General features: G+C 38.3%; 2 protein-coding genes across 3 annotated transcripts; both read right to left on the bottom strand.

Annotated features, from left to right (window-relative positions):
- Window positions 1-3,464: 3,464 nt before the first annotated feature.
- On the bottom strand, window positions 3,465-5,367 carry LOC137809242 (uncharacterized). Its single transcript, XM_090299408.1, has 2 exons — window positions 5,032-5,367; window positions 3,465-4,626 (listed from the first exon to the last, which is right to left on the bottom strand). Exons 1-2 carry the CDS (start codon window positions 5,333-5,335, stop codon window positions 3,593-3,595), a joined length of 1,338 nt encoding a protein of 445 aa, XP_090155534.1. The 5' UTR covers window positions 5,336-5,367; the 3' UTR covers window positions 3,465-3,592.
- A 15,152-nt stretch (window positions 5,368-20,519) lies between these two features.
- LOC137811023 (ubiquitin domain-containing protein DSK2a) lies at window positions 20,520-27,745 on the bottom strand. 2 transcript variants are annotated; one of them, XM_068612573.1, is made up of 9 exons: window positions 27,145-27,740; window positions 25,891-26,616; window positions 25,520-25,734; window positions 25,341-25,451; window positions 24,830-24,888; window positions 22,169-22,197; window positions 21,686-21,775; window positions 21,427-21,578; window positions 20,520-20,863 (listed from the first exon to the last, which is right to left on the bottom strand). In XM_068612573.1, exons 1-8 carry the CDS (start codon window positions 27,380-27,382, stop codon window positions 21,430-21,432), a joined length of 1,617 nt encoding a protein of 538 aa, XP_068468674.1. In that variant the 5' UTR covers window positions 27,383-27,740; the 3' UTR covers window positions 20,520-20,863; window positions 21,427-21,429. The 2 variants fall into 2 exon arrangements, with proteins under 2 accessions (XP_068468674.1, XP_068468675.1); XM_068612574.2 differs by lacking the exon at window positions 20,520-20,863 and adding an exon at window positions 20,991-21,262 and having other exon boundaries at window positions 27,145-27,745.

The following is a 27,745-nucleotide window of genomic DNA, read 5'->3' as shown; positions in this document are numbered from 1 at the left end:
ATCCTCCAACCTTTCTCTGTATATATGGCTTATGGATTCTATTAGGTTAAACTACGTACCAATCAGAATATATGAAAATTTTACCTTAAAAAAATTGTTAACAATTCAATAGACTTTAACTTGTGCAACAATGAATTCTGCATGCACTTGGTCATTTTTAAAGATAACGTTATTTTTTATTTCATATATTTTATATAATGACTACCCATACACATCTTCATATCCTATTCCCCTCTTTGTCTAAAGTGACCATGCTAAAATTTTGCAACTGATCTATTGCTTAGCAATGAAAATATTATCCACTTCTATCCAAGCTTTACACATATTTCATACTTGGTTAGTCATCATACATGTGAAGAATATGTGACTTACAGTTCCCTTGACACATGTTACATGTTGTCGTGCCTTATAGGATATTTTATTTATTTAGGTTATCTTTTGTTGAAACTTTATTTATAATTACTCTTCATGCTAATAATAGTGTTGAGGGAAATTCTTTAATCTTCCAAAAAAACAATTGTACACCTTATTGTTTTCCCTAAAGTGATATTTTGTAACTTTCTTAAAATTGATCTGACTGTATAAAGATGTGTTATGTCCAACCATACACATTTATTCTTCCTCTCCTTAAATGTACTTGAATTTTTTCTCATTCAAACAAATTCATTCTCCACTCTAGTTTCCATTCCCATTTTTTATTTCTCCATTCTCCTGTTTATTTATGTTTCTGTTTTGAGAAAGAATCTTTGTATCCAATCTAGGATATGAAAGATTTATCCTCACTCCACTTATCCTCAAAGAACTTGATACCTTTCTCATCTCCCAATTTTCATCTTGTGCTTTCTTCAAATTATAACTCCCTTCCATATGTTCTCCACACACCTTATTCAAATCTCTCCGCCATGTTAATTTTGTCCCTGGACGAGTTTTTTTATGTCAAACTCCTTTCATAGTCCTCATTTCTCCATCCCTAACCTCCATTGTGTTATGTTAATCTATGTCTTCAACCTTAAGGCCACCTGCTTCTATTGTTTTGCATAGTCTTTCTCATTTCACTCATACTATGTTTTTGCCTTCGTTACTCCATTCCCATAATAATTCTTTTTGTATTCTCGTTATTTCACTTCCTACCTTAATTGGTATTTTGAAAACAAGAGATATAATACAGTGGCAAGAGAGTCATAACTGATTTAAGTAGACATAGTCTTCTAGCATATGATAGCTTCCTACCTTTCTATTTTGAGAGTTTTCTCTAGTTTCCTCATGACTAGTTGTCAAAAGTTATATTTTCTTATATTTTCTCTGGTACCTAAGTAAGTAAAAGGTATATATTGTGTTTTAATTAAGTATTAAAGAATTTCTTTGTATTTCTTAGGTATGTAAGCTCACTCCTTATATTTCACTTACTTTTATGTTTACTAGTTCAAAGCATCAAATAATGTTTTTGATAATAACAATGTTTTGTGTTTTGGCTTCAATCATTGTATAGCATTTATAAACACCTTTTTACTACCTACTTTAATTCTTTCTATTAAAATTTTTTTTATCAACAAAAAATAAAATAAATTAAACGGAACATTTCAGAGTGTTCCAACCTTTATACAATACAACAACATACATATAAAATACCCAAAACAGTACAACCAGAAAAGTTGGTCTATGATGATTATTACATAAGAAAAACAAGATGCAGGGTCTACCACACAAACACCCAAGAGTTGCAGACAAAATACAATTGAATCCTGGGCTTAAACAGTAAAAAAAACAAGTGAAAAAGAATGTTTATTGACGTAGCTGTTTGAGTTGGGGGAGTTGGCTTAAACTGGAAGTGGCCATCCTGGGCAGTGTGCGGCTGCTGCAAGCTGATAGCTTAGTGCTTTGCAAGATTGCAGCAGTAACCATGTCATGAATGAAGAAGGCAGAAGCAAGAGGGGATGGAATTTGTCTAGTAGTAGAGGTGGGGGCTGGTTTTTTGGCACTTAGGATGCTCAAAGAAGTAGACAGCTTTCCAGCTTAAGTCCTATAGTGTTAATGTTATTCGCTTAACTGTAGAGTGGTCTTATAAAAGGGTTAAGACACCCTTATGTGACTTTATTTATTCTATTAATTTATTGTTGATAAAAAAAAAATAATTGACACCTCATATAAAAACGGCTGAGAGAGACTTTACAAATGTTATGAGATTGACACCTCGCTCCTTCATTTGCAAAGGACAATTTTTTTTGTTAATGCTTGCCTTATGATTCCTCTTAATCCTTCATCAACAATTAGGTTCCCTTGCTTTGTTCCCCTTGTCTTGATTCTTTATTATGTTTTAATTTTTTAATTTGACTTCCATTAATAAAACTTTATATATATATATATATATTCTTTCTATAGATATAACATTAATCAGACTCAATGATTTAAATTTTAAAATTTAGTGGATAAAATTTGGTTACAAGATTAAAAATAAAATGTTTGAGTCAAAACAAAAAAAAAAAGTTCTTAACTAAATATATCTTATGATAAATACTGATTTTGAATTATTTAAAATCCAGAAATATAAATATTCAATAAATTAGATTAATTTAAAATCTAAAAAACAAATTTTGATATGAAATTAATTCATTTAAATGCACTTAAAATAATTTAGTTCAGTATGATAACAGAGTGAAATTCAATATTTGGATTCTTTTTGGCACCTTAATTGTAAGCCTAAAGCGATATATGGATATACCATTCACACACAATAAATTATCCAAGAATTAATCATGCCACCATTTACATAAAAAAAATCTCTTTAACCCTCTTTTATTAAAAAAAAAAAAAACAGCATTTACTTTTAGAGCATGCACACATAATTATTTTTCTTATTTAGTTGACTGAAATATATCTAATGTACAAGAATTCAATATTTGAGAGCAATATATAACCAATTAATAAGAGTCCAGTTTGTACCTAATGTAAAACTGCACACAATCTTATCCTTGATTCGATGAAAATATCTCTAGATTAATTAATTATCTGGGTTAATGATGTTTATATTATTGTTTTGATGTTCAAACTGTTCTATGGATTAAAACAACTCATGTATTTCATATAATATATATATATATATATATATATATATACTTGTTCATGATAAAAACAAAAGGTAAAGTCACTCTATTTTTATCATTTTATATTTAGTTTTTAAAATAACTTCTAAAGACAACCATTTTATGAATTTTGAGACATATTTTAATTTAAAAATAACCATAACTGTGCTTGACAAGAACATCCTCAACATCTCAAAACAAGAACATATGTATAAATCATATCCCAAAAACAATCTATGTAAATAACTAGTCAATATATACTACTTCTTATTGCTTGTAAAAGAAATAAACACAAACCCCAAGGGTTCATTGTGCTTTCTTTGGAAACCAAAACCACTTTTGAAAATGAACTGTTTTTTTTTTCAATTAAAAATACAACACCATCTAGAATTATTGTTTCTCTATGTCTCTAAACTAGCTTTTAGAACCTCTTCTACGAATAAAAAGTTTTAAAAACTAAAATACAAAAAACTGAATCAGTTCACCCATAGTTGATTGCTCAGGTCTATTTTCTAATCCTCCTCCATGGAAGGAAGTTCATTCAGGTCAAGATCAAAATCCAGTGGGCCACGCAATAACCCTACTTTCACTGGAGAAGATGTCTCCACTTCCTTTTCTCCTGTGGTTGAAGACCCCGCTTCATGTTCATGTTTCTCTGTGCAAGCCTGAGCTCCCACTTTCTCAGCAGCATCAACCTCCATTTCTTTATTTTTCTTCTTCTCCGGATCCACAGAGTGAGGCACAACTTCAACTTTCTCAGCAGCATCAGCTTCCACTTCTTCATTCTTCTTCTCTGGAGCCACATCATAAGGCTCAACTTCCATTTCCTCAGCAGCATCACCCTCAACCTCCACTTCATTATTCTTGTCTGCAGCATGAGTCTCAGCAGGCACAGCAGAACTCTTGGATTCCACTTCAGTATCAGAAAAAGAGTCGCATTCTTTGTTCAATTCGCAGTTAAGCTCCACTTCAATTTCATCCATGGAGGAAGGAGGCTCCACTTGTTTGTTCTCAGAAAGTGCCTCTTCTGTGTTCTCAACAACAGCAGAATGCTCCCCTTCAATTTTCTCTATTGCAGAAGGCACAACTTCCTCGTTTTCTGCAACATAGGGCACAACTTCTTTGCTTTCTACAGAATCAATCTCCAGTTGTGTTTCTTTTTCAACTTCAGTGCTAGAGTTCACTGTTCCTTCTCCTTGGCTTGTGTCCATCTTCGAAAGCCCTCCATGAGGTATGCCCTCGTCTTCTTCAGGGTTCTCCGTATCACTATCACCACTCTCCACTTTATCTTTTTCCTGATCACTGTTTGTGTCAACCACTCCCTCTTGGTTTAGGTCAAAATCCGAATGTGCTCCATGAAGCATGATGCCCTTCTTGCCTTCAGGCTTCACTTCAATGTTGACCTTAGCAACAGTTTCCACTTTTTCTTTGAACACATCATCATAAAGATAGGAATCTATTTCTTCTGGGCCTTGGTTCAGGTCTAACAAAATCCCTCTCTGAGGCATGTTGTTGTCACCTTCCACTTTCTCATTCTCTCCACCTTCTCAAAACACAATCATCTATGTAAATACCCATCCAATATTTTCCTAAACAAATTAAATTAACAATTTAACACCTCTCTATATCTAACACAGACGCCACTCATTGAATAACGAAATCTATAAAATTGACTAGTTTGTAACGAAATTCAATTCAAAAGGGTGTGCTTCGGAATGTATTACCAGCATTTCTCACAAGTACATAGATCCGACTCAATGAATAATAACAATTGAGATCTACAAAATTTAATAGCCTCTAACAAAATTCAGAAAAAGATTAACAAGTATTCAAAAGGTTCAGTTCTTCTAGAGCGTATACATTATCAGCATTTATCAGAAAACCAACTACTCATTACAAAATGGTATATTAGATCAATAAATTCATATATGACACTGGTTTTTGTTTATACCTTGAGGCACCATTTCAGCATGGTGTGCAACAGTTGGGGATGAAACAGAATCAGGAGAGTTGACACAATGAGGATCGATCTCTGATGAAGCCTTCCTCTTGTGACCAACCACAGCGAAGGGTTCCGGATCCAGTGAATCCGCTTCAGTGACGTCATCAGCGCCACCCTTAAGCTCCATTGTTTGTAAGGAACAAACAATTCCCTTTTCTCCGTCTCCATGAGACCCTTCTGTAGCTTGAATTGGAGTAGCAGCAGTGGTCATGGTGGTGGTGGCCTCCATCTTCACTGACTCAGAGTTCTGCATGGTTAAGGAACTGAAAATGAGAGCAATGTTAAATAAACTACGAAAACAACGGAGAAAACAAACACACAATATTAATAGCTTTATGTTGTGGGTAGGGTTCTTACACTGGAAAAAGGTTCTTGTATATATAGACTACGTAAGTTGACAATGTTTTAGGTGGCGAAAATTGTATGAAGAAAACGGCGCCGTATTCCACGCCATATTTTCCTGTAAGTATTTATTCTATTTTCTTATTTTTTTTAAATATTTTCAGGACAAAAAAAAATTAATAATCCTCCCTAAATTTACTTAAAATGAATCTCTCTATCTATTGTTTCAGATCTGAAAGTGGATTGTGAAATTTACTTCAATGAAAATCTAACACCGTGTTTGGTTGTTCAGATTGCGAGCCCCAAATTTACACATCACAGAAAAAAACTATACATTACTCATGGGTGTTGATAATTGACACCGTACATATTAATAAACTCATAATTCAATAAATTGATATTTTAATTATATTTAATTTTTTTAATTTAAAATATTATTATATCATTATAATGGATTGTGAATTATGAAAAATATACATGGATAACTTTGTTCCAATATACAACTCTAATTATTTTTTTAAATAAAATGATAAAAATATCCTTTTTATATCATCAATTGTAAGTTATCCATATATAAATATATGTTTGTAAAAAAATATTTTTACTCATTTTTAAACTCAATATTTTTCTAAACGCACTTAAACACTTTAAGCGAAACGCAGAGAACGTACTTTTAACGTGTGTTTTAGTTTCTTCCTTTAACGTATCTTTTTTTTGTTCTTTGTATGTGCTCAGTGCCAGCTAAGAGAATATACGTAATGCAAACACAAAAATGTAAATATTAATTCATAAAATATATTTTTTATTCCTATCCTTTTTTTCCTCCATCATTTATTGCATTTTTAATATATCGTAGAACTGGTATTTCTCATAAAAATATTTATGATGCCTTTAATGACACAATTAAAGATAATCATTTTAAATATATTGAAGAAATTAATGTTTATGTATTTTTCTGGTTTTGTAATAACTATTGCTAAAAGTCAAATGTCTTTTTAGTGAAATTTAAATTTCAAACACGCGCTAAAAGATATCTGTCTAAAAATATTGAAGTATTTTTTTTTTTCATTTTTAACCGATGTCTAATAAATTAAATTTAAAATGCTACTTCCATCTCCCACGTTAATTATAAATTTCAAACTGTTCTTAATTTTCCATAAAAAAAATTAAATATTTTTAAGTTCTTAAATTTATGTCAAAGTTTACTTTAGCTCCTTAAATATAAAAGTTATTGTTTTAGTCCCTTTTTAAATTATTTTTCTAGTCTCTTAAATTTATAAATATTTGTTATAGTCCTCTAATTAAAATTTGTTTTTTTTAGCAACTATAATTTAAATGTGATGTTTTAATCCCGTTAAATTTGTATATGAATTTTTAGTGTTTCAATTGAAAATGACTTATTACAGTTGACAAAGTTTTCGTTGTTAAAAGTTTCAACTTACTTTACGAACAATATATTTTCTAACAATTTTCGAAATAAGATTAATACTATTTTAAGCTTCCAAAATTTAGATTACCCATAATTTTTAATATAAGTTAATTCCTGGTTTTAAAGAACCAAAATCTAGTAAACTGAAAATGGAATAGTGTAAATCACTATATTTTAATAGAAAAAACTAAATAAGATAAAAGAAAAAAAAAACTTCAAAAACCCTATGCTAATAAAATCGCATTTTTAAAATTAAATCATATGCTAATTAAGTCAACAAACTTTTCGATAACATAGATTTTGAAAATCTAAGTAAATTATTTTTATATTGAAAGATTAAAAGGAAAACGTTTATATTTAAGGACTAAATTTTATTAAAAATTTAGAAAAATAAAACTATTTTTAAATTTGAGAGACTAAAATAACCATTATAAATTCAAAGAACTAAAAAATTCCTTTTAAATTTTGGATATCTAAAATAAAATTTGACACAAATCTAAGAACAATTATAAAGATTTATGGCAAAAAAATGTAAAATAGATTTTAGCATTAATTATTTTAGTTACACTTATCATTACTAACATACATTGAGAATAAATGTCACAATTATTTACTAAAGATAAAAAAAAAATCTTCAGAATTTAGGGGAAAACAGTTTTCAGTTAAAATGATTAAAATCGTAAAATCTCAAACCAAATTGGATTGAAAAATTACAAATGGCAACCATATCAATTTTAACCTCCACTATCATTTTTCAAAATTTCCAAAATTATCTTTTATACTCGATTTGAAAATTTGAAGTTTAATAAATAAAATTCAAAAGTGAAAATTACATTGTGAAAAAAAAATCTGAAAATGCATTTTGAATAAAAAATTTCAAAACTAAAAAATGTATTCTGAAATCCAAATCCAAAATATTTTCAGAAAAAGAATTTTGGAAATAATTTTTTATTCACACCCTTTTTTTATTTAAGATTATTTTCGTTATTTTATAGAAATTGGGTTATTTTCGTTATTTCATTATTTTCGTTTTCAATAAGAAATTGGATGCATGTTGAAATTCATACGAGAGGACCAACGATAAAAAAAAATACTCTAACACAATTAAAAAAAAAAATAGGATGAGAGATTTATTTAGAATCATCATTCACTTACTCCGTTTGGTATACATATTAATACAAAATTTAAAATCTTCCTTTTTACATGTCTTATTATATATATCAACCTATATTGTAGTTATTATATATATATATATATATATATATTTTATAATTATTCCAGCAATTTAATATTTGGTTTTATCACCCCAAAAAAGAAAAGAATAAGTAATATTACTCTAAATAAACTTTAATGCAAAACATGTATACATATTTCATTAAAAAAACCCAAAGATTTTAGTAGGGTTCTAATCCCATAAACAACTCTGAAATCGTGATATGTATTTACTTGTTTACCTAATATGTATTATTGTATGTCATTACATAGAGAACAAATACAAAAATAAGACCTTAAAACTATAATAATAGTACAGATCTTATGATAATTTATTTTAACACACTCATAAAATATAAAGTACAATTTATCATATTTTTATATGTATACATTACATACAAATATATCTATCGAATCACAAATGGATCCACATTTCTATAATATTCTCTAAAAGAATATCTACTCTTACAAGTGAAGAACAAATAATTTATATTTTCATCGAATTCACACAAACTACACAATATGCTACAAAAGTTAACACAGATTATCTTGTGATCAATTTCTCCTAAAATGACTCTCTATGCAAAATATATTGCCATATTCAATATATATTAGGTTTATTAGATAAGATGAAAAAACACATAAGCAATTAAATAATATAATAATATAAACATAGAATACACTCATTTTACGTAAGATCCATACAACATATTTATCCAAGGTAATATCTTTTATATTATTTATCTAAAAATATATTTTATTATAGATCATGATACACGCCCAATACAAAACCAATTATAACTGTTTGAGTTAAAAGTAGATAAATTTTAATCATTTGTAACCCTTTGTGTGGCTTTTTCCCACTCTTGTAAACTCTGTAGTTTTCAGAGTAAAATGATATTATAACTTATATGAAGTGATGTTTTGAAGTTAAAAGATCTGTAGTGTGTCAGTATTTCGTTGGAATTTCTAACTAGGTATTCGCTTGTATGAGTTTATCTCAACTTACACATAGATATGAAGCATGACAAATGAGATTACAATGATACCAAGTGTGACTAGTAAGTAGGATGCAAACAAATAAATAATGAGCGAGTTAAATATATTTTTATTTATGTATTATAATACAAAATTAGTTTTTATTTTTATTCAAATTTTGTGTACCGACCAGTCTTCGGGTATCGTTGACCGCTAGTAGTTAGGGGCTACGTAAGCTGGGTCCCACAAACGGCATGGGTCAGTGTCTTGCAAGGCACGTGCGCTAAGGTACCGAAGAGTGGTCAGACATCGATCACGAGGATGTGCTGATGTGTCCTCGACAATGCAGAGAGGTCGGACATCAGTGACTCGAACAGCAGAGCTGGGCCACGAGAGGTGGATCCCAGGCCACACACCAGTTGCCAGTTGGGGAGAAAAGCCTAGATCACGAGGGGTCCATGCATGTGGTGTGGATGACGCGTTCAAGCGTAACACAAGCAAAGAGCCACTGGAAAAGATACGACTTGTGAGGGTCACTTTCCGGGGGTGAAACTGCATGCATGACACGTGAACAGCTAGGGCACTCCCAGGAGGAATGGCCCCAGAGATTAGGTGCACAAGTTGGTACCCAGGTGATCATCCCGTCAGAGGTGCACTTCAGTAAGGGAACCTTACGCGCTAGATTGCCCTGAGAGTGGGTGATAGCGGCGCTAAGGTACACCCTCAGTAACCGTAATTGTGATTAGCGGAAACCGCGAAAACCCTAGAGTATATAAAGGGTAGAGTTAAACCTAATAAGATACGCATCATTTACGCGAATACTCACACAGATTACACAGAGAGCTTTTTACAACTTACTTTCGGTGTTTCCTAGCCTTACACTAACTTAAGCGTCGGAGTGCAAACGGCCTCTAGGACGCCCTTTTGTCCTTGTGATTTCAAGTGCTTGATCGAAGAAGGGTACGAACGAAAGCAGGGATTTTTGGGTGTGGGATCGTAGTAGGTGCGCAAAGAGAATCGAGTCAACCGGCAGAATCAAGGGGGGGAACATGATATGGAGGATCAAGAAGCCACGACACCACCCAGGGAATTCCCAATGCCATTTTCGCAGACGATCATGGACGTCGTGATATCAGCCACGTTTGTGGGGCCTAAAGCCACCTTCACGGGTGTAGAGGACTCAGAGGCTCACCTCACGGCCTTCCATACGCAGATGATGTTGGTTACGGGTTCTGACGCGGTGTAATGCAAGTTGTTCATGAGCACTCTGGTGGGAACGACGATGGATTGGTTCATCAGCCTCCTGATGGCCATATAACGTCGTTCGTGCAATTGTCCAAGTTGTTCAGGGAGCAGTACTCCCCCACCCATTTCTTATGATCTCTTTGACGTAAGACAGTACCAGGGAGAGTCCCTAAAGGAATTCCTCAACTGTTTTGGGGCATAGGTGAGGAGGTTAAACACCAAGGATGAAACAATGATGGTGCACGCGTTCAGAAAGGGCATCGTCCAGGGCCTTTCAGCGAATCACTCATCAGAAACCGCCCCAAAACTTTCGGCGAGATAAGGCGTCGGGCGGTGGCTCACATTGCTGCAGAGGGAGAAGTCAACGAGAAGTGCACGTGCGTTGCTCCCACGCGCCCATGTGGAGGTGCGTGGGCACTTGGAGCTGGACCACCTTCACAGATGGTGTTACATCTCGTACGGGGAACATCAGGTACCTCGTCGTCAATGTCTCCTTCGCTTATAACATACTTCGAGGTAGACCTACGTTGAACAGGATGAGGGCGGTGGCGTCGACGAGGCACATGAAGATGAAGCTGCCCGACTTGGGAGGAAAGGTGATTACCATCAAGTCGGATCAAAAGGAGGCTAAGAGGTTTTATGAGAACAAACTCAAGATGAAGAGAGGGGTGTTCATGGTTACCACCAGGGCACCATTTGAAGAAGGGGTCGCCCCATCAGAGATCACTCGGGAGAGACGACCCGAACCAGCAGGGGAAGTCTTGGAGAGCAAGATTAGAGGTAAGACGTTCAAGCTTGGAAAGTCGCTAGACCAAGCAGCAGAGGACCAGATCGCCGAGGTCATAGCACGGCATCTGGATGCCTTCACATAGTCTGTCTCGGACATGCTAGGCATAGACCCAGACTTCCTGTGCCACCACCTCATCATGGACCCCAAGGTCAGGCCCATCCGCCAAAGAAGAAGGAAGTTCAACGAAGAGAAGCGGCAGGTCATAAAAGAAGAGACGAAGAAGCTTTTGGGCGCTGACCACATAAAGGAGATCCAGTATCCTAAGTGGTTGGCCAACGTGGTCTTGGTGAAGAAGGCCAACGGGAAGTGGAGGATGTGTATCGACTTCACCGACCTCAAAAAAGCATGCCCAAAAGACTCCTATCCTCTACCAAACATAGACGCTTTGGTAGACAGTGCCTCGGGCTGCAAGATGCTCAGCTTCCTGGATGCTTTTTCCGGGTACAACCAAATCAACATGCACCCCAAGGATGAGTGCAAGACAAAATTCATGATCGGGCTGTCTTGCTACTGTAAAACAGTGATGCCCTTCGGGCTAAAGAACGTGGGCTCCACCTACCAGAGGTTAATGGACAAAGTGCTTGCGCCCATGATATGGCGAAATGTGCAAGCCTAAGTGGATGACATGGTGGTGACCTCGTAGGTGAAAGATCAGCATGTGGTGGACTTGGAAGAGCTATTTACGATAATAGCTAAGTATAGACTGAATCTGAACCCCAAGACGTGCGTGTTCGGGGTGGAAGTAGGTAAATTCTTGGGTTTCTTACTCACCGAGCGTGGGATAGAGGCGAACCCCGAGAAGTGTGCTGCAATCCTTGCGATGAGAAGCCAAATCTCAGTGAAGGAGGTGCAACAGTTAACAGGGCGGATGACCGCTCTGTCCAGATTTGTATCAACTGGAGGAGACAAGGGTCACCCTTACTTCCAGTGTCTGAGGAGGAACAACAGGTTCATCTGGACCAGAGAATGCGAAGAGGCGTTTCACAAGTTGAAAGAGTACTTGGCCAGTCCCCAAGTGCTTGTGCAAGCCACAGTTAAGTACTCCACTTCGCCTGTACTTCGCTGTGACGGAGCGGGCAATTAGTTCGGTCCTCGTGCAAGAGCAGGATCAAGTGCAGAAACCCATATACTTTGTAAGCAAAGTATTGCAAGGGCCCGAAATAAGATACCAGGCCCTGAAAAAGGCGGCTTTAGCAGTGGTATTCTCAGCGAGGAGACTTCGCCATTATTTCCAAAGTTTTACAGTGGTGGTGATGACAGACCTGCCTATTCGTAAGGTTCTACAAAAACCAAATGTAGCGGGAAGAATAGTACGATGGGCAGTGGAACTATCAGAGTTCGATGTCCATTACGAGCCCTGAAGTCTTATCAAAGGCCAAGTTTACGCAGATTTTGTGGTAAAGCTCTCCTCGACAGATGCACACCAAGAGGAAGCCAACTTTTGGTGGGTGCTCTCTGTAAACAGGTCCTCCAACAAGGCAATGGGGCAGGTGTCATCTTGGAGGGACCAAACGGGCTTTTGATTAAGCAGGCTCTACGGTTCGCCTTCAAGGCCAACAACAATCAGGCGAAGTACAAGGCCTTAATCGCTGGCATGATGTTGGCGAAGGAGATGGGAGCATAGAGTCTGTTGCCAAATAGCGAGTCCCTATTAGTCACGGGTCAGGTGACTGGAGATTACCAGGCCAAGGACCCTCAAATGGTCGCATACCTAGGATATGTCTAGATTCTGATTCTGAAGGGATCACTCGCGGTGTTCGAGTTGGTGCATGTCCCAAGAGAGCAAAATGCTCGAGATGACTTGTTGGATAAGCTCGCCAGTTCAGGCAAGGGGGACAAGTAGAGGACGGTCATATAGGAAACCCTGAAGACACCTCGAACATTTACCGCAGATAACTGGGTGGGGGCGCACCAGGTCAGCACGACAAGAGGAGGGGCGATGAGTCATCAGTCATTGACCCAGGAGACACTGCAGACCCCAAAGATAAGCATATATCCAATCCTGGGAAAGGAGTCAATGCAGGTTTGCCTAGTCGAAGGAGGAGAAACCTGGATGACGCCCTATAAGCGCTACCTGGCTGATGGGATACTTCCATTGGAATCCGCAGAGGCCAGGAAAATCAAGAAAAATTCTGCCAAGTATACTCTCATTGATAGAGAGTTGTTCAGACACGGGTTCATCCACCCAATCTTGGTATGTGTAAGCGGAGACCAATGCGCATGTATAATGGCGGAACTCCACAAAGGGATATGTGGGAGTCACATTTGTGGACGATCTCTAGCATCAAAGGTCATTCGTGCGGGATATTATTGGTCAACCGTAAGGGAAGACTGCACGAGGTATGCACAGCAGTGCAAGAAGTGTCAACAACACGTTGACTGGCACAAGGCACCGCCAGAGGAGCTCAGGTCAATTTATAGCCCTTGGCCATTTCAAACATAGGGGATCGACATCCTGGGACCCTTTCCTTTGGCGATAAGGCAGATGAAGTACCTCGTGGTCGCCATAGAGTACTTCATGAAGTGGATCGAGGTCGAGCCAATGGCGCAGATGACGGCCCACAAGATCACGCACTTCGTGTGAAAGAATATAGTGTGTCGTTTCGGGGTACCGAAGCGCTTGGTGTCTGACAACGGCACACAGTTTGCAAGCCAACAGTTGGGTAAGCTATGCTCAGAGGTTGGAATAAAATAAGTGTTTGCGTCAGTCGAGCACCCTCAGACGAATGGGCAGGTCGAGTCTGCCAACATAGTCCTGCTCAAAGGTCTGAAGAGAAGGCTTGAGAAGGCCAAAGGGACCTAGGCAGAGGAGGTTCCTAGAATTGTGTGGGCATACCACACCACTCCCTAGTCCACCACCAGAGAGACACCCTTCAGCTTGGTGTATGGGTCGAATGCGATGATTCCAATGGAGATCCAAGAGAGCTCCCCATGCTTCCAGAACTTCGTGACTGAAGAGTCCAACGAAAAAAGGAAGGTGAACCTGTACCTACTGGACGAGGTCAGGGAGGAAGCAAGAATTAAAGCTGAAGCATTGAAAAGAAGGGTGGAGTACAAGTATAGCTCGAAGCTGAAGCCTCACCAATTCCAGGTCGTCGACCTGGTGATGCGGAAGGCCCACCCATATTAGCTAGAGAACAAGCTATCCCCCAAGTGGATTGGTCCTTTCAGAGTGATAGAGGCCCTTGGGAATGGAGCATACAGGCTTGAGACACTAGAGGGAGGTGCGGTTCCTCGTACATGGAATGCGACCAACCTCAAGTTTTATTTCAGTTGAACAGTAACATTGTACATTGTTCTTAGGGGACGCTCTTTTTCCCTTATAAGGATTTTTTTAACGAGGTCGCCCAATAAATTTCGAATGAAGTATATTCACGAATTTTTGTACAATTCAATTACGAACTATTCACCTTGTGTTAGAGGTCTCGAGAGAGGAAAAGGTAGGTTTGTAGAGAACACCTCCCCCCTCGAGTGAGAACGCCAAGGTTGAACGAAATAGTTCACCAGTTAAATCTTCCTCGCCTTTGAGCGAAGACGAGGTCAGTTACGAACTGTTTACCTTGCGTTAGAGGTCTCGAGAGAAGGAAAGGTAGGTTCGTAGAGAACACCTCCCCCATCAAGTGAGAACGCCAAGGTTGAACGAAATAGTTCAGCAGTTAAATCATCCTCGCCTTTGAGCGAAGACGAGGTCAATTACGAACTGTTCACCTTACATTAGAGGTCTCGAGAGAGGAAAAGGTAGGTTCGTAGATAACACCTCCCCCCTCGAGTGAGAATGCCAAGGTTGAGCGAAATGGTTCACTAGTTAAATCCTCCTCGTCTTTGAGCGAAGACGAGATCAGTTTCGAACTAGTTCCCTTGCGTTAGAGGTCTCGGGAGCGGGAAAGGTATGTTCGCAGAGAACACCTCCCCCTCGAGTGAGAACGCCTAGGTCGAACGAAACAGTTCACTAGATAAATCCTATTCCGCCTTGAGTGGATTTGAGGTCAGTTATATGTTGTCCCTTGAGTTGGAAGTCTCGAGAGTGGGAAAGATAGGTTCTCAGAGAACACTTCCTCCCTCGAGTGAGAACGCCAAGGCTGAACAACCCAGTTCACAGCTAAATCCTCCCCTGACTTTGAGCAAGGGCAAGGTCAGATAGAGGGGTCAGGGTGAGTAAGCGTGCTACCTAAGATTCATGTATTGTCAAAGGCGTTGTTAAAAGCGTCAGCGCGAGGTCCAACAGTTAATAGTCGAAGACAAGGAGCACAAGTTAAAACAAGTTATGCGCAGAGTTTGAGCAGGTCAAGATTGAGGAAGTTAAAGCACTTGAAGATTTAAAGCAGGTAAACAGCTCAGAAAAACAAAGCATTCATAAATAAGAGAATAATTGTTTGCTTGAAGACCAAGTACAAGCTAGGATGGTGGAGCCCTTGGCACAATCTGCCCATCCACAACGTGGTTAGACGTTGTGAAGGGTGAGGCGTCCATCTCAGGATGCGTGCAGGAAACCTGAGCAAGGGCGTCCTCGAACCCTGTGGCATACGTGTCGGCAGCATCGTGAATAAGTTCAACCTCCTCGGATTTCTTGAATTTCTCAGCCTATTGAGTGAGTTCAGCCTCCACGCGACAAAGTTGCACTTCTTGGTTGGTGACTCTTTCTTCCAGCTTGCCCATCTTAGCTTTGGTCTCCACAGCCTCCTTCTCCAGCTCCACCGCCCAAGTGCGCAAGGACAAGACCTTTGACTCGAGATCAGTGTATTCTTGACCTTTGTCGTAGAGCTGTTTCTTGATCTCTTTCTCAGTCTGGCGGAGATTGCTTTTCTCTTGATCCAAGGCAGTTTCCCAATTGGTAAAGATCAAGACCAGCTAGGCTAGTTCCTTCTTCTTTTTCTCCTCTGCCAGTACCATGTCCTCTTTAGCCTTTTTCAGCTCGTCTATAGCTTTGGCCAATTCTTCCTCAGCCTTGGCCTCCACCAGGGCCACTTGCTCCTTGACCCTCACCATAGTCCTGCTTATGAGGCGTTGGATTGGGCGAGAAGCTCGCCGAAGCTGAGACCCAGCCTTGCCCTCGCGGCGTCTTCATCCAGGTCTTCTGCCACCCCTCTTTGGAAGCCCTTGAGGGTGTGCTGAAGGACAGCAGGCAGTTCGGGCGGACAAGGGGTGTGCTCGGAAGCAAGGGCGCTTTCGCCGCCACCTTCGAGCACAAGGAGGCCGTGGGGAGATAAGGCGCTTGGTGTCCGTGGGTCGAAGAGTGGGAAGGCGTCACCACGAGTTTCCTTCTCCTCTTGAAGACCACCCCTTCCTCGGTGTCCTCATCGTCATCAGACTCTATTACCACCACACTCATGGCAAGATGAGCTGGCGTAGGCGAAGCTTGGGCACAGGCAGGGGAAGCGACGATAGTGGGAGGAGTAGGGGTTGGAGTGGATGAGGCAGGGACCACGGCAAGGGGAACCGTGGCAGTAGGGGCGGGGGGTTTGAGCACCCAGCGTTGCAAAGAGCCCCTTGGGGACGAGCAAGGACATCAGCCAGCCTTGCCCTCTTTTCCGCGTTAAGTACCATGCCTGCGCCAAAATCAAAGTACAAGAGATCAACAAGGCAGTACGATCAAAATACAAGTAAACACCCAAGCATGAAAAGGCAGAATATACAAGGCATAATAGCATGGGAACCGGCATGACAAAGTAAGACAAGAGAAGACCGGTACCAATGTAGCCCTTGAGGGCCCCAACGTCGTACTCATGCTTGACTAGTTGAGTAGTGTTCATCCCAAGCTCGCAAAGACTTAGCACACCTCGCGATCGTGGGGGGGAAATTCCTCAAGGGACTTGGGCTTTTTGAGCTTCAACTTCCCCACCCAGTACAGGGGAGCCCATCCAGCAGGGCGGGGTCGTAGTCGTTACAACACACTTTGAAGAACTTCCCTTTGAAGCCCTTATACGATTGTTGAAACAGGGTGAAGAGAACTCTCCCTGCCACCCCGTTAAAGCTTACCCAAAGCTTCTTCCCTGGACTCTTAGCCTCGAAGAAGTAGAGGAAGACGTCCATAGAGGGGGGGTGCTCGAAGTGGTTGCGGAGGATACCAAACGCCCTCACGAAGGCCAGCTGTTGGGATGCAGTTGTGCAAGGGCCACGTTGATCTCAGTCAGTAAAGCCCGCTCGAACCCCGTGAGCGGCAAACGAAGTTTGATCCGTTTGAAGATGGTGGCATAAAGAAAGAAGAAGGGTTCCCCGTTGTTTGCGTGTTCATCAGCGCACACGGGTTCGCCCACAGCGCAGGGTTGGACGGATACGTAAGCATCGCACTCTCGCCCGAACACACGAAGCATATGGGCAACCTCATCCTCCCTATGTTTCATCACATCCTTACTGGAGGTGAGAGCGGAGGTCTCAGCAAGGAGGTCCTCGGAGGCCCAAAGGTAGAGGGCTCTGTAATCTACTTGGGGAGGAGGGTTGGATGTTGTTTTCGTTCGAGCCATCTCGAAGAAAGCTAAAAAGCAAGAAAAAGAAAGAAGAAAACAAGGGTTTAGAAGAGGGTGATGGTGTAACACAAGAAAACTAGGAAAACCCCACACTCGAAGAAAACCCAGAAAAATAGAGGAACGGAGAAAAAGCAAGGAAAGCTTAAAATGCAAGAATTTAAACAGGCCCAGACAGTTATCAAGCAACAAAATCGAAGAACAAGGGCGATCAACGGATAAAAATCATACCTTTAATCGACGAGAGTTGAAAGTTCTGATTTTTTTGCAAAGGGAACTGAGAATGCTTGAAGAAGAAGAAGGTAAAGTGTGCAAGAGGTTTCTGATAATGGAACAGTGAATGGGAACGCGCATTTTCGAATGCTTAACGTAAACTAAGAAGCACAAGCGACGTTAAGTCCTAGTCGTTGGATTAAGACACATATACGCAGGTTAAAACGAGCACAGAGAAGCGTCACTTCGGTGCATTGTTCACGTCCTGTCACACAGAGCCACACAGGTCGCCAAGGCGAGGACTTAATCTCTTCGCTGAACAAGTTACAGCTCGAGACTAGGGGACTTTTGTACCAACCAGTCCTCGGGTATCATTGACCGCTAGTTGTCAGGGGCCACATAAGCTGGGTCCCACGAGCGGCATGGGTCAGTGTCTTGCAAGGCACGTGCGCCAAGGTACCAAAGAGTAGTCAGACATCGATCACCAGGATGTGTTGATGTGTCCTCGACAATGCAGAGAGGTCGGACATCGGTGACTCGAACAGCAGAGCTGGGCCACGAGAGGTGGATCCTAGACACATACCAGTTGCCAGTTGGGGAGAAGCTTAGATCACGAGGGGTCCATGCATGTGGTTTGGATGACGCGTTCAAGCGTAACACAAGCAAAGAGCCACTAGAAAAGATACGACTTGTGAGGGTCACGTTCCGGGGGTGAAACTGCATGCATAGCACGTGAACAGCTAGGGCACTCCCAGGACACAGAGATTAGGTGCACAAGTTGGTACCCAGGTGATCATCCCGTCAGAGGTGCACTTCAGTAAGGGAACCTTACGCGCTAGATTGCCTTGAGAGTGGGTGATAGCGGCGCTAAGATACACCCTCAGTAACCATAATTGTGATTAGCGGAAATAGCGGAAACCCTAGAGTATATAAAGGGTAGAGTTAAACCTAATAAGGTACGAATCATTTACGTGAATACACACAGAGAGCTTCTTACAACTTACTTTCGGTGTTTCCTAGCCCTACATTGACTTGAGCGTCGGAGTGCAAACGATCTTTAGGACGCCCTTTTGTCCTTGTGATTTCAGGTGCTTGATCGAAGAAGAGTACGAACGAAAGCAAAGATTTTTGGGCATGGGATCGTAGTAGGCGCGCGAAGAGAATCGAGTCAACCGACAGGAACATTTTATATCATCTAAGTACTTATAATATATAAATTATTGAAATAAGTTTTTTTTATGTAAAATAAATTTTAATTTTACTTAAAAATTGTTAATTTTTAAAAAAAATTATTGTTATTTTGATTTCAAATTAATATCCATTTTAACTACTTCGAATAAATTAATGAAATGAAACGTGAACCAATTTCATATTAAAAAAGACTTATTTCAATAATCTTCCTAGAAGTACCTTGGTACCTGGATGGATAACCCATTGGTGAAAAACATAGTTAAATACCTTCTAAATTTTCACCATGTAAAAACATTTAATTATACACCACTTAAAATTTAATTTAATTCTATGACTAAGCACTTTTTTATTCTTAAAACCGGTTAGACCGATAATAGTTACAATGAGTAGAATATCATTAAATATTAAAATACTTTAAAGTCTTATAAAATTCACATTTTTTATAATTTTTTAGTTACACTTTAACTTTTTACAATTTAAAAGTTAATTTAATTATATAATTAAATACTGTTTTTAAGACCATATCTTTATATAAGACTAAGGTATCTTTATATTATATTTTATAAAACTCAAATTTTAAATTTCATATTTTAACCAAAATTTTCCATTTAAAATGTTCTAAAGTTTTTAATAACAATAATTAAATTAGTATATAAGAATAGCATTCAAATATTTCCCCTCCTTGGTAAATAAAATAGTTAACGAAGAAAATTAGTAACAGGAACCAAAATTAATTTTTTAATAAAAAAAAAATCAAAAAAATAGTCAACCCGTAATCTTAAATACAATTTGTTGTTGTTTTACAATTGGATCAAAGAATCCTACCAATTTAATTGTAAATTAATACTCCTTCCATGTTTTTTATGTGTTTTAAGGCTATTTTGCAAAGTAATAAATTTCTTTTATTGAAATAAATTGGTAATATAATTTCTTAAATTTATCCAACTCTCTTTTATCTAACATAATAAATATATGTATAAATCATCGAAAAATTATTATAAAAGTAAAAGTATAATAAGAAAAAAATATAACTAAAATCGATTGAGAACAGCTATATTTCCCAATTGAAACAAATAAAAAGAACGCAGAAATTAAATTTTAGTGAATCAATATGCATATTTATATTTAAATTTTTAACATCCCTCAAAATCAAACAAGGGTTTTATTTGCCGTTTTAACAAAATGAAATAGCTAGCCATCAATTTATTTATTAAAAAGTATCAACATTTTTTAACTTAAATATTTTCATATACATACATATAGTAAGTGTCGTTTACTTGAAAAAACCAACAGGTCCGATTGAGCTTAAACGGTTGTTTAACAAATATGAAACGCCCTTAAAAAAGCATCACTGATTGCGAGGTAATTACAACTATAAATCACAAAACACCAAAGAACACATCTTGCACAGCTTTCTTTTTCCTTTCAAAAGAGTCGCTCATACAAATATTGTACTTCCAAAATTTTAAAAACCTTATGATCAACATACATTTTGAAAAAAGATTTATCTGTAACTCTTTCGCCACTTTAGTCATTAATATCACTACGGGATTTACAGCAGGATTAACAACTAAAATGACAAACAGAAGTTCATAATTATATATTTAAATTCATGTTCCAATATAAATCCCTTCTTTGGAGAGTACCTATGAACCCAACCCTTGCAAACAGGCAAGTTAGAATTACATGTATATGGTACAAAATGCCTTGTACTTTCTTGTAGCTGAAGGTATAATAATTAATCATTGGACACTGGAGTATTGGATTTAATACTAAATTCTGGATATCATGTAAACGAAAAAAAAATCAACAGATTTGTTTAAACATAATTCCATGCGAAAATCGAAGCTAAATGGACAAATATCTCACACCAGATTCTAGCGTTTGGGATTTAATTGCTAGTCCTGTGTCGCTTACCACCTGCCAAATCAGTAATAAGTTATTAAAGTGAGAAAAAAAAAACTACACTAACATTGTAAAATAAATTTATACTATCACTCAAGCATGAATCACCAGCTATGACATGTTTATTAGCATTTACACAAAGTGCCTTCAAAGTCACACCAATGATGATTTATGATTTAATGACAACGTAAAATTGTATTACATAGTCACATTAAACTGTTAGTCCAGATACTCGTATAACCAAAAGAATATTAATACAGTACATCAACAGTATTGAAATAAATTCAGTTGAAAATATTTAAGCAATGCTGCCACGTGTCTGACACTAGTTTTGATATATGTACATGAAGAAAATAACAGCCATTAGAACTCGAAAGGAGATAATTGATGATCAGAGTTGGTCGAACGAATAACCTACATCACCATGTCAGGACAAAGTTCAGACCATTTTAATTTGGACAGATTTCTGATCTTATTTAAATACCAAACAAGGTGCTTGAAAACAACAGAATTCGAAGGGACCAAACTCAGCAGTACACACAGAAGGACCTCCATGAAACCAAATTAACCAACATTACCTGCTACTGTCCAGAGTTCCCCAAAAGCCGCTCAACTGCTGCATGAACGTTCCCTGATGTAGCAATAAGAGCTCTTATGTTCTCTTGAGTGTCAAAGAAACCCATCTCTTGAAGCTGAGAAAGTTGGGTGGCATACAATTGCTCTGGTGGCTCTGGTTAACAACAAAGTCACACAAGTTAGGGAGGACGTATAAAAACTATTTGGGCAGAAAACAACAACGTTAAAATCTATTTAGAAAATTATGAAACTATGTCTAACCATTTGATCTGTTAGGAACAGCAAGGCTACCAGCTCCAAGTCCACCAAACATGCTCGATAACATCTCCAGTCCCATGTTGTTCATCGGTCCTACCATTAAAACAATTCAATAGCAATTATTTATAATATACATTAACTTCTGCATGCAATCAAATGGCAATTGCATCACCCAGCAGCCACCCTAGAACCTAAAAGTTCCCTTTTCATCGCTATTCTATAGATGCATGGGGCCCTTAAAGAGATTGCAAAGAACAAGTACAAAGAGGACACCTGATCACATATTGTTCCACCAATTCAAAAATACTATAATTCAAACTAAATCAAGTACTAGCAGGCAGCATATGATATTAATGATAGACAAGAAATTTGAATTCCCAATGCAAAACCACAGCCACAAAAAAATTAAAAAAACCTACTTACAGAGCATAGTTTCTAGATCTAAACAGAAACAAAAAAAAAAAAATGCAGAGTTCTCTTACATACCAGTGCCTACACCTGTTTGACCTGGTTCCCTGAAAACGCATCCAGTTTAGAAGATTAGACTAGCAACAAACATGAAACAATAAAGTAAATAAAATTCAAAAGCAATAACTACTCATTTTGCCCCCAAGAAAACTTCCAATTCAAGGGCATTGAACACACCAAGAGAAAGTTTAAGGTGAAGGAAGGCTCTCCACAACTCAAATCACCAATCTCAGCAATGATATTCATGTGGATTCAAATTCTATTTGGCAGAACTCTGGACTCAAACCTGAGTCATGCAATTGTTATGAACAAAAGGTCAACCATGTGGGCTAAACCCCAACTGGCTGTATTGTATGCAGATTTTGTTAGATACTATACTTGTATAAAAATTATGACTGCTTAGTAAGAAAAATTGCATCTATTAAATGGAAATAAAGCAATTAGTTAGGATAATTTAATTGAATAATTAGTTGGATGGTTAGCTAAAATTAGAGAGAAGATGATTCATTCTGTTTTGAGATATGAAAACTGAGCATTAGCTCTGTTGTAAGACAGGTAAAACCTTCCATGACGGGGAACTAATTGAAAGGAGGATTCTCTCCTCAGATTCTTTATAATTCAAAGAACATTATCAAAGCCCTAAAGGGCACTTGCTTTGGTACGGAAAGTTTAGATTAGGAGAAGGTTGTCCCGTTCTCATGAGTGCTATTTGACAGAAATCCCAGAATCTTATATTTCAAGCATAGCATCAGACAATAATGATTAGCAAAAGCAAAAACAAACACATTAAAATAGTCCTCTTTAAAAGATTGTAATTGGACAAAAGCTAGCTTGGGAGACAAGCACAAGTTTCCACAGAAAGACATTTAATCCATGGATACATTAATTTTAAAATAAGTGGATAAGATTTTTTATTTTTTCTTATTTTTTAAAATGTGCTCCTCGATAATCCCTTTCTCTCTTTCACAACACAACCGGCGGCAAGGAAGCTTCCACTCCCTCCAGCTACAACACTAAAGCCACATTCACCCTCATTTTCAGTCCTTCTTGTCTCTGGCATACACAAATATTCCAAAGCCCCTCTCTTTATTTCAATGCCTCAAAACCCCATAGTAAAAGAACACATCACCACTTGTTGCATACAGAAGATTCAAGAGGAGATCTACAAAAATTGATAAAAATTCATCCAAAACACCTACAAATCATTATTCATATCCATTCTTCTAGTTTGAACATGTGCAACAATGGAGAGAACAGCAGTAGTGGTGATGCCACGAAAGAAGGCAAGGAAAATCTGGTAGTTGAAGAGTTCTCCTGACCACTACAGCAGTGGAGCCACACTGCCACATTCTACCCTTCCTCCCCCTCTATTATTTCTCCCTCAAACATTTTCTCTCACCATTGTCTCGGACTCCTCAATCATTAACTGAGACAACCTCTCAAAGCTTCTCCCACATTTCACACTTGTTGGTGATGAAGGAGGAAAAGTAGCATCAGATGTGGATCAAGGGAGGAGGTAACATCGTGAGGTTTTGGGCATGTGGGGGAATAGGAGGAGCCTAAGAAAAATTGGGAAAGTGACCGAAAAATAAACAAAAAGCATATCTACCACACTACAACTGTTTCCCATGGTGGAGACATCTCAGTTCTCCCACCCTAAGGATCTTGTTATTGGACAGGAATAAAAAATCTGGTATTTCAAGCATAGCTTCTGCCAATAGTGATCAGCAAAAGTACAAAACAACAACAATTACTACAGATCCATAATGATAGGACAGTTAGGCCATGAAGGAGGAAAAGTAGCATCAGATGTGGATCAAGGGAGGAGGTGACATCGTGAGGTTTTGGGCATGTGGGGGAATAGGAGGAGCCTAAGAAAAATTGGGAAAGTGACCGAAAAATAAACAAAAAGCATATCTACCACACTACAACTGTTTCCCATGGTGGAGACATCTCGGTTCTCCCACCCTAAGGATCTTGTTATTGGACAGGAATAAAAAATCTGGTATTTCAAGCATAGCTTCTGCCAATAGTGATCAGCAAAAGTAAAAAACAACAATTACTACATTTCCATAATGATAGGACAGTTAGGCCAAAGCATCTTCCAATAATGATGAACAAAAAATAAAAAAGTAACAACAATGACTATATATGGAAAATTATAGGTCAGTTCTATGAACATTATGGCAGTTATGTGTGCTTGATTAGTCATTTATAGGGCAGTTTTGTTCTTTAGAAACCGTTCTACAGTCATGCATGTCACTCATATGCGTATGGTGTGTCAGGGACATTGTATTTTGGGACTCTCTGCTAAGGCTGGGCCTGTGTATTGTGTATTAAGAGTGGTTACATTGAGGAACTCTTTCCTTTCCTCTTCTTTTGCTGTCTGATATCAGTTGTAACTTTCTTCTGATTCAATTCACAAAAAATATAAATAACATTACCAGAATTTTGTGTATAATTCTCAAGTCAGATTCTGTCTAGGCCTAAGCTCAGTTGCAATAGGTGTACTAGGGATAAACAAATAACACTATTTCATCAAGCTATAGGATTGAAGCATTGGCACAATATAGTACAAATCCAGTTAGCAGTACTAAGAGGATGCTATCATTTTTATTCATTGAGTAAAAAACAGAAGGTATGTAAAAATAGAAATGCAATGATTGCTTCATTTCTTACTGTGTTGATTGTTGCTGACCAAGCTGAGACATGAGAGCTTGCTGGAAAGACAAGAGTTGCTGCCATTGCAAATAAGACCATGTCATTGTGAGAAAATTACTTAAAACAAGCATCAATTATATAGGCAAATATAATTATATAATAATAAAACCTCTTTCACATATTAAAACACGTTTTGTATAATCTAAATTTTCAATGCAAAAAAAAAGCATACTTAATCGTGGATGTCAAACTCAATTTTTTCCCCAAATCCTTAGCTAGGAGAACATCATGCAATTCTCAGTCAAGTTAGATCAGATGCTCGTTATTATAATTTACCACAGAAGTGACAAAGAAAATAACCGTCACAAACATTCATAGTTGTCATTATTCATACACTGTATATAAGCATGGTTAAAGGTTCTAATATTCAAACACATAATGCGCACAAAGACATGTATGCAACAGTACAATTGAGGATATTGGATCAATAAAAAAGTATCAAGAGATGCGAAACTTTGAATCTGTCTACCTGCAGTGTCTCAGGTGAGGAGAACAGTCGTAAAAACTCTGGGTTTTGCATCACCTCCCTTAGAGAATTCATATCAGGCATGCCACGCTGCTCAGAGTTGACCCCAAGAATCTAAAAAAAAAATGTTAAGAGATAATTTCAATGACAAGAACTCATTGGCACAGGCAATGAGTAATTACCTGATTCATAGTCTGTGGATTGGAAAGGATACTTTGCATCATTTGTGAAATAGCTGGATTTTGCATTAACTGGGTCAGCATAGCAGCATCCGGCATTCCACCCAACATGCCTTCAAGATCAGGCAGTCCAAGCCCTCCTAAGCCAGTGGGTGCCTGCTGTCGAGCATCCCCACCAGTAGCAGTTGGCCTTCTGGTGTTATTTTGGCCACCTCCAGCTGCAATATACAACATCAATCAGACCAGCAAAAATCACAAGCCAGTAAACAATATAGCTAACCGCTAAAGAATAGACCAAAATATTAGAAGTGAAAATAAATTAAAAGAGGCATTCAGTCACTATCTGAGGAGAAAATTATGGAAAGAAAACTTACTTCCAGTAGTAGCGGACCATGGATTAGGAAGTGGGTTCGTATTGGGTACAGGAGAAGTTGCTTCAGAATTAGCAGTTGAGGGATTAGTTGAGTTCCTAACCGCTGCACCATCATTTCCGGCATTACCAGCCATTGTAGTGGCATTTAAAAATGGTTCTTGAACATTTTCATACATGCGTCTCAGCATGTTGAATCCCTCAGGAGAAGATTCAATGTTGCTCATTGCTCTGTCTGTATTCCTCATCATTTCGCGCATGATCTCAGGGTTCCTCGTAGCTTCAAGAGTCTGACGAAGAGTGCTGGGATCATTAAGTATGTGTGCCAGCTCAGGGTTTCTATCCATTAACTCTTGCATCTGTGGATTATTCATTATAAGATTCCGCACGATCTCCGGATTATTTATTAAATTCTGCATAGCAGGTGTGTTCATTATATCTCTCACTAAATTGGGGTTTGACAAAAGCGGTTGCTGCATTTGTTCAAGATCCGGAAAGCCCGCTCCAAATAAGCCATTGAGGCCACCGCCCCCCATCCCATTGTTACCACCAAGTCCGGGAAACAGTGAAGCCCCAAATCCTGGCCCTCCCAAACCCCCACCCTCATTAGCACCAGCACTCCTCGTGGTATTGGCTGTTGTGGTATTGGCACCACCAACATTAGTCCCACCAGTGTTGTTAGAAGGAGCAAAGCCACGAACCAAATGGACAGTGTGATCAGCCTCCAAACCTATGAATACAAAATGGCAAATCAGTCACATTCAATCAATTAAAAGAACTACTCTACAAAACACCATATAGTCTTCAAGTAAAGAAATATTGACTGCGTTAAAAATTATTTTCCATTCCCAATTAAGATGTAATGTCCTCACTTGAGGATAACTAAGCCATGCAACATACAAAATTCCTGTAACGCCTTCCATAAACACGACCCGCCCCTGCACAAAAACTCCACAAATTTCTCAACAAACTAACCCTACATTACGGCTAACATTAAGCCACACAAATGCAAATAACAGCGTCCCATTCATTACTTTCGCAAAAATCCCTGGAGCAAATGAATAAATTATAAGAGACTTGAGTACATGAAATTCACAAAATCATGGCAAATTAAAAAGTAAAAAATCAGCAGACCAATATAAAAACACACAATAGACATATTTCACAGGAAGAAAACCAGGATCCAAAATTTGCTGCAAAAAAATAAAAGTCAATACGAAGGGAAAATACAGGAATAATAACAAGATCAGGAGAATACCGTAGCTTTGGAGGGTTTGATCATCCTTGAGGATCCGACCCTTATAAATCAATCGCTGTTGATCAGCGGGGATGTCACAGTTGCGAGCCACAACGTCTTTGAAAGATCTGACCAGGGAATCCAGACTAATCTGGACGGAAAACTTTGAGCCATTGGAGCAACGAATGTTGATGTTGACTCCGGCGGCGGTGTTGGACTCTGATGTGGCAGTCTCAGCGGTGGTAGCGTCACCTCCCATGGCGTCCTCCGTCCAAAGCACGACGGGAGGGGAATCAGGTGTGCCGCACTCCTTGATAATAATTAAATCGAGGGAGAAAGGATCGAAACCCTAACCCTAGAACGATTGAAGCGAAATCCGAATTAGGGAGAAAGAGGAAGGTGAGGATTGGAGAGATAACAGAAAAATCGTGAAGAAAAAAATAATTAGGAAAAAAATGAAAAGTGGCGACTGTTGTTGTTGGGCTAATGCTATGGCTATGAAATCGGAAAATAAAAATAAAAAAGAAAATGAGAATGAGAATTAAAATAAATAAATAAATATAAATAAAAAAGGGAGAGAGAAAAGCAAGAGAGACCCTACGCTTCTTAACCCACCTAAGCC

The sequence above is a fragment of the Phaseolus vulgaris genome, chromosome 2 (assembly GCF_051622355.1).
Source record: "Phaseolus vulgaris cultivar YP4 chromosome 2, ASM5162235v1, whole genome shotgun sequence".
Classification (NCBI taxonomy): Eukaryota; Viridiplantae; Streptophyta; class Magnoliopsida; order Fabales; family Fabaceae; genus Phaseolus; species Phaseolus vulgaris.
The sequence above is the reverse complement of the archived record's forward strand: the minus strand, read 5'-3'. Positions and strand labels throughout refer to the sequence as shown.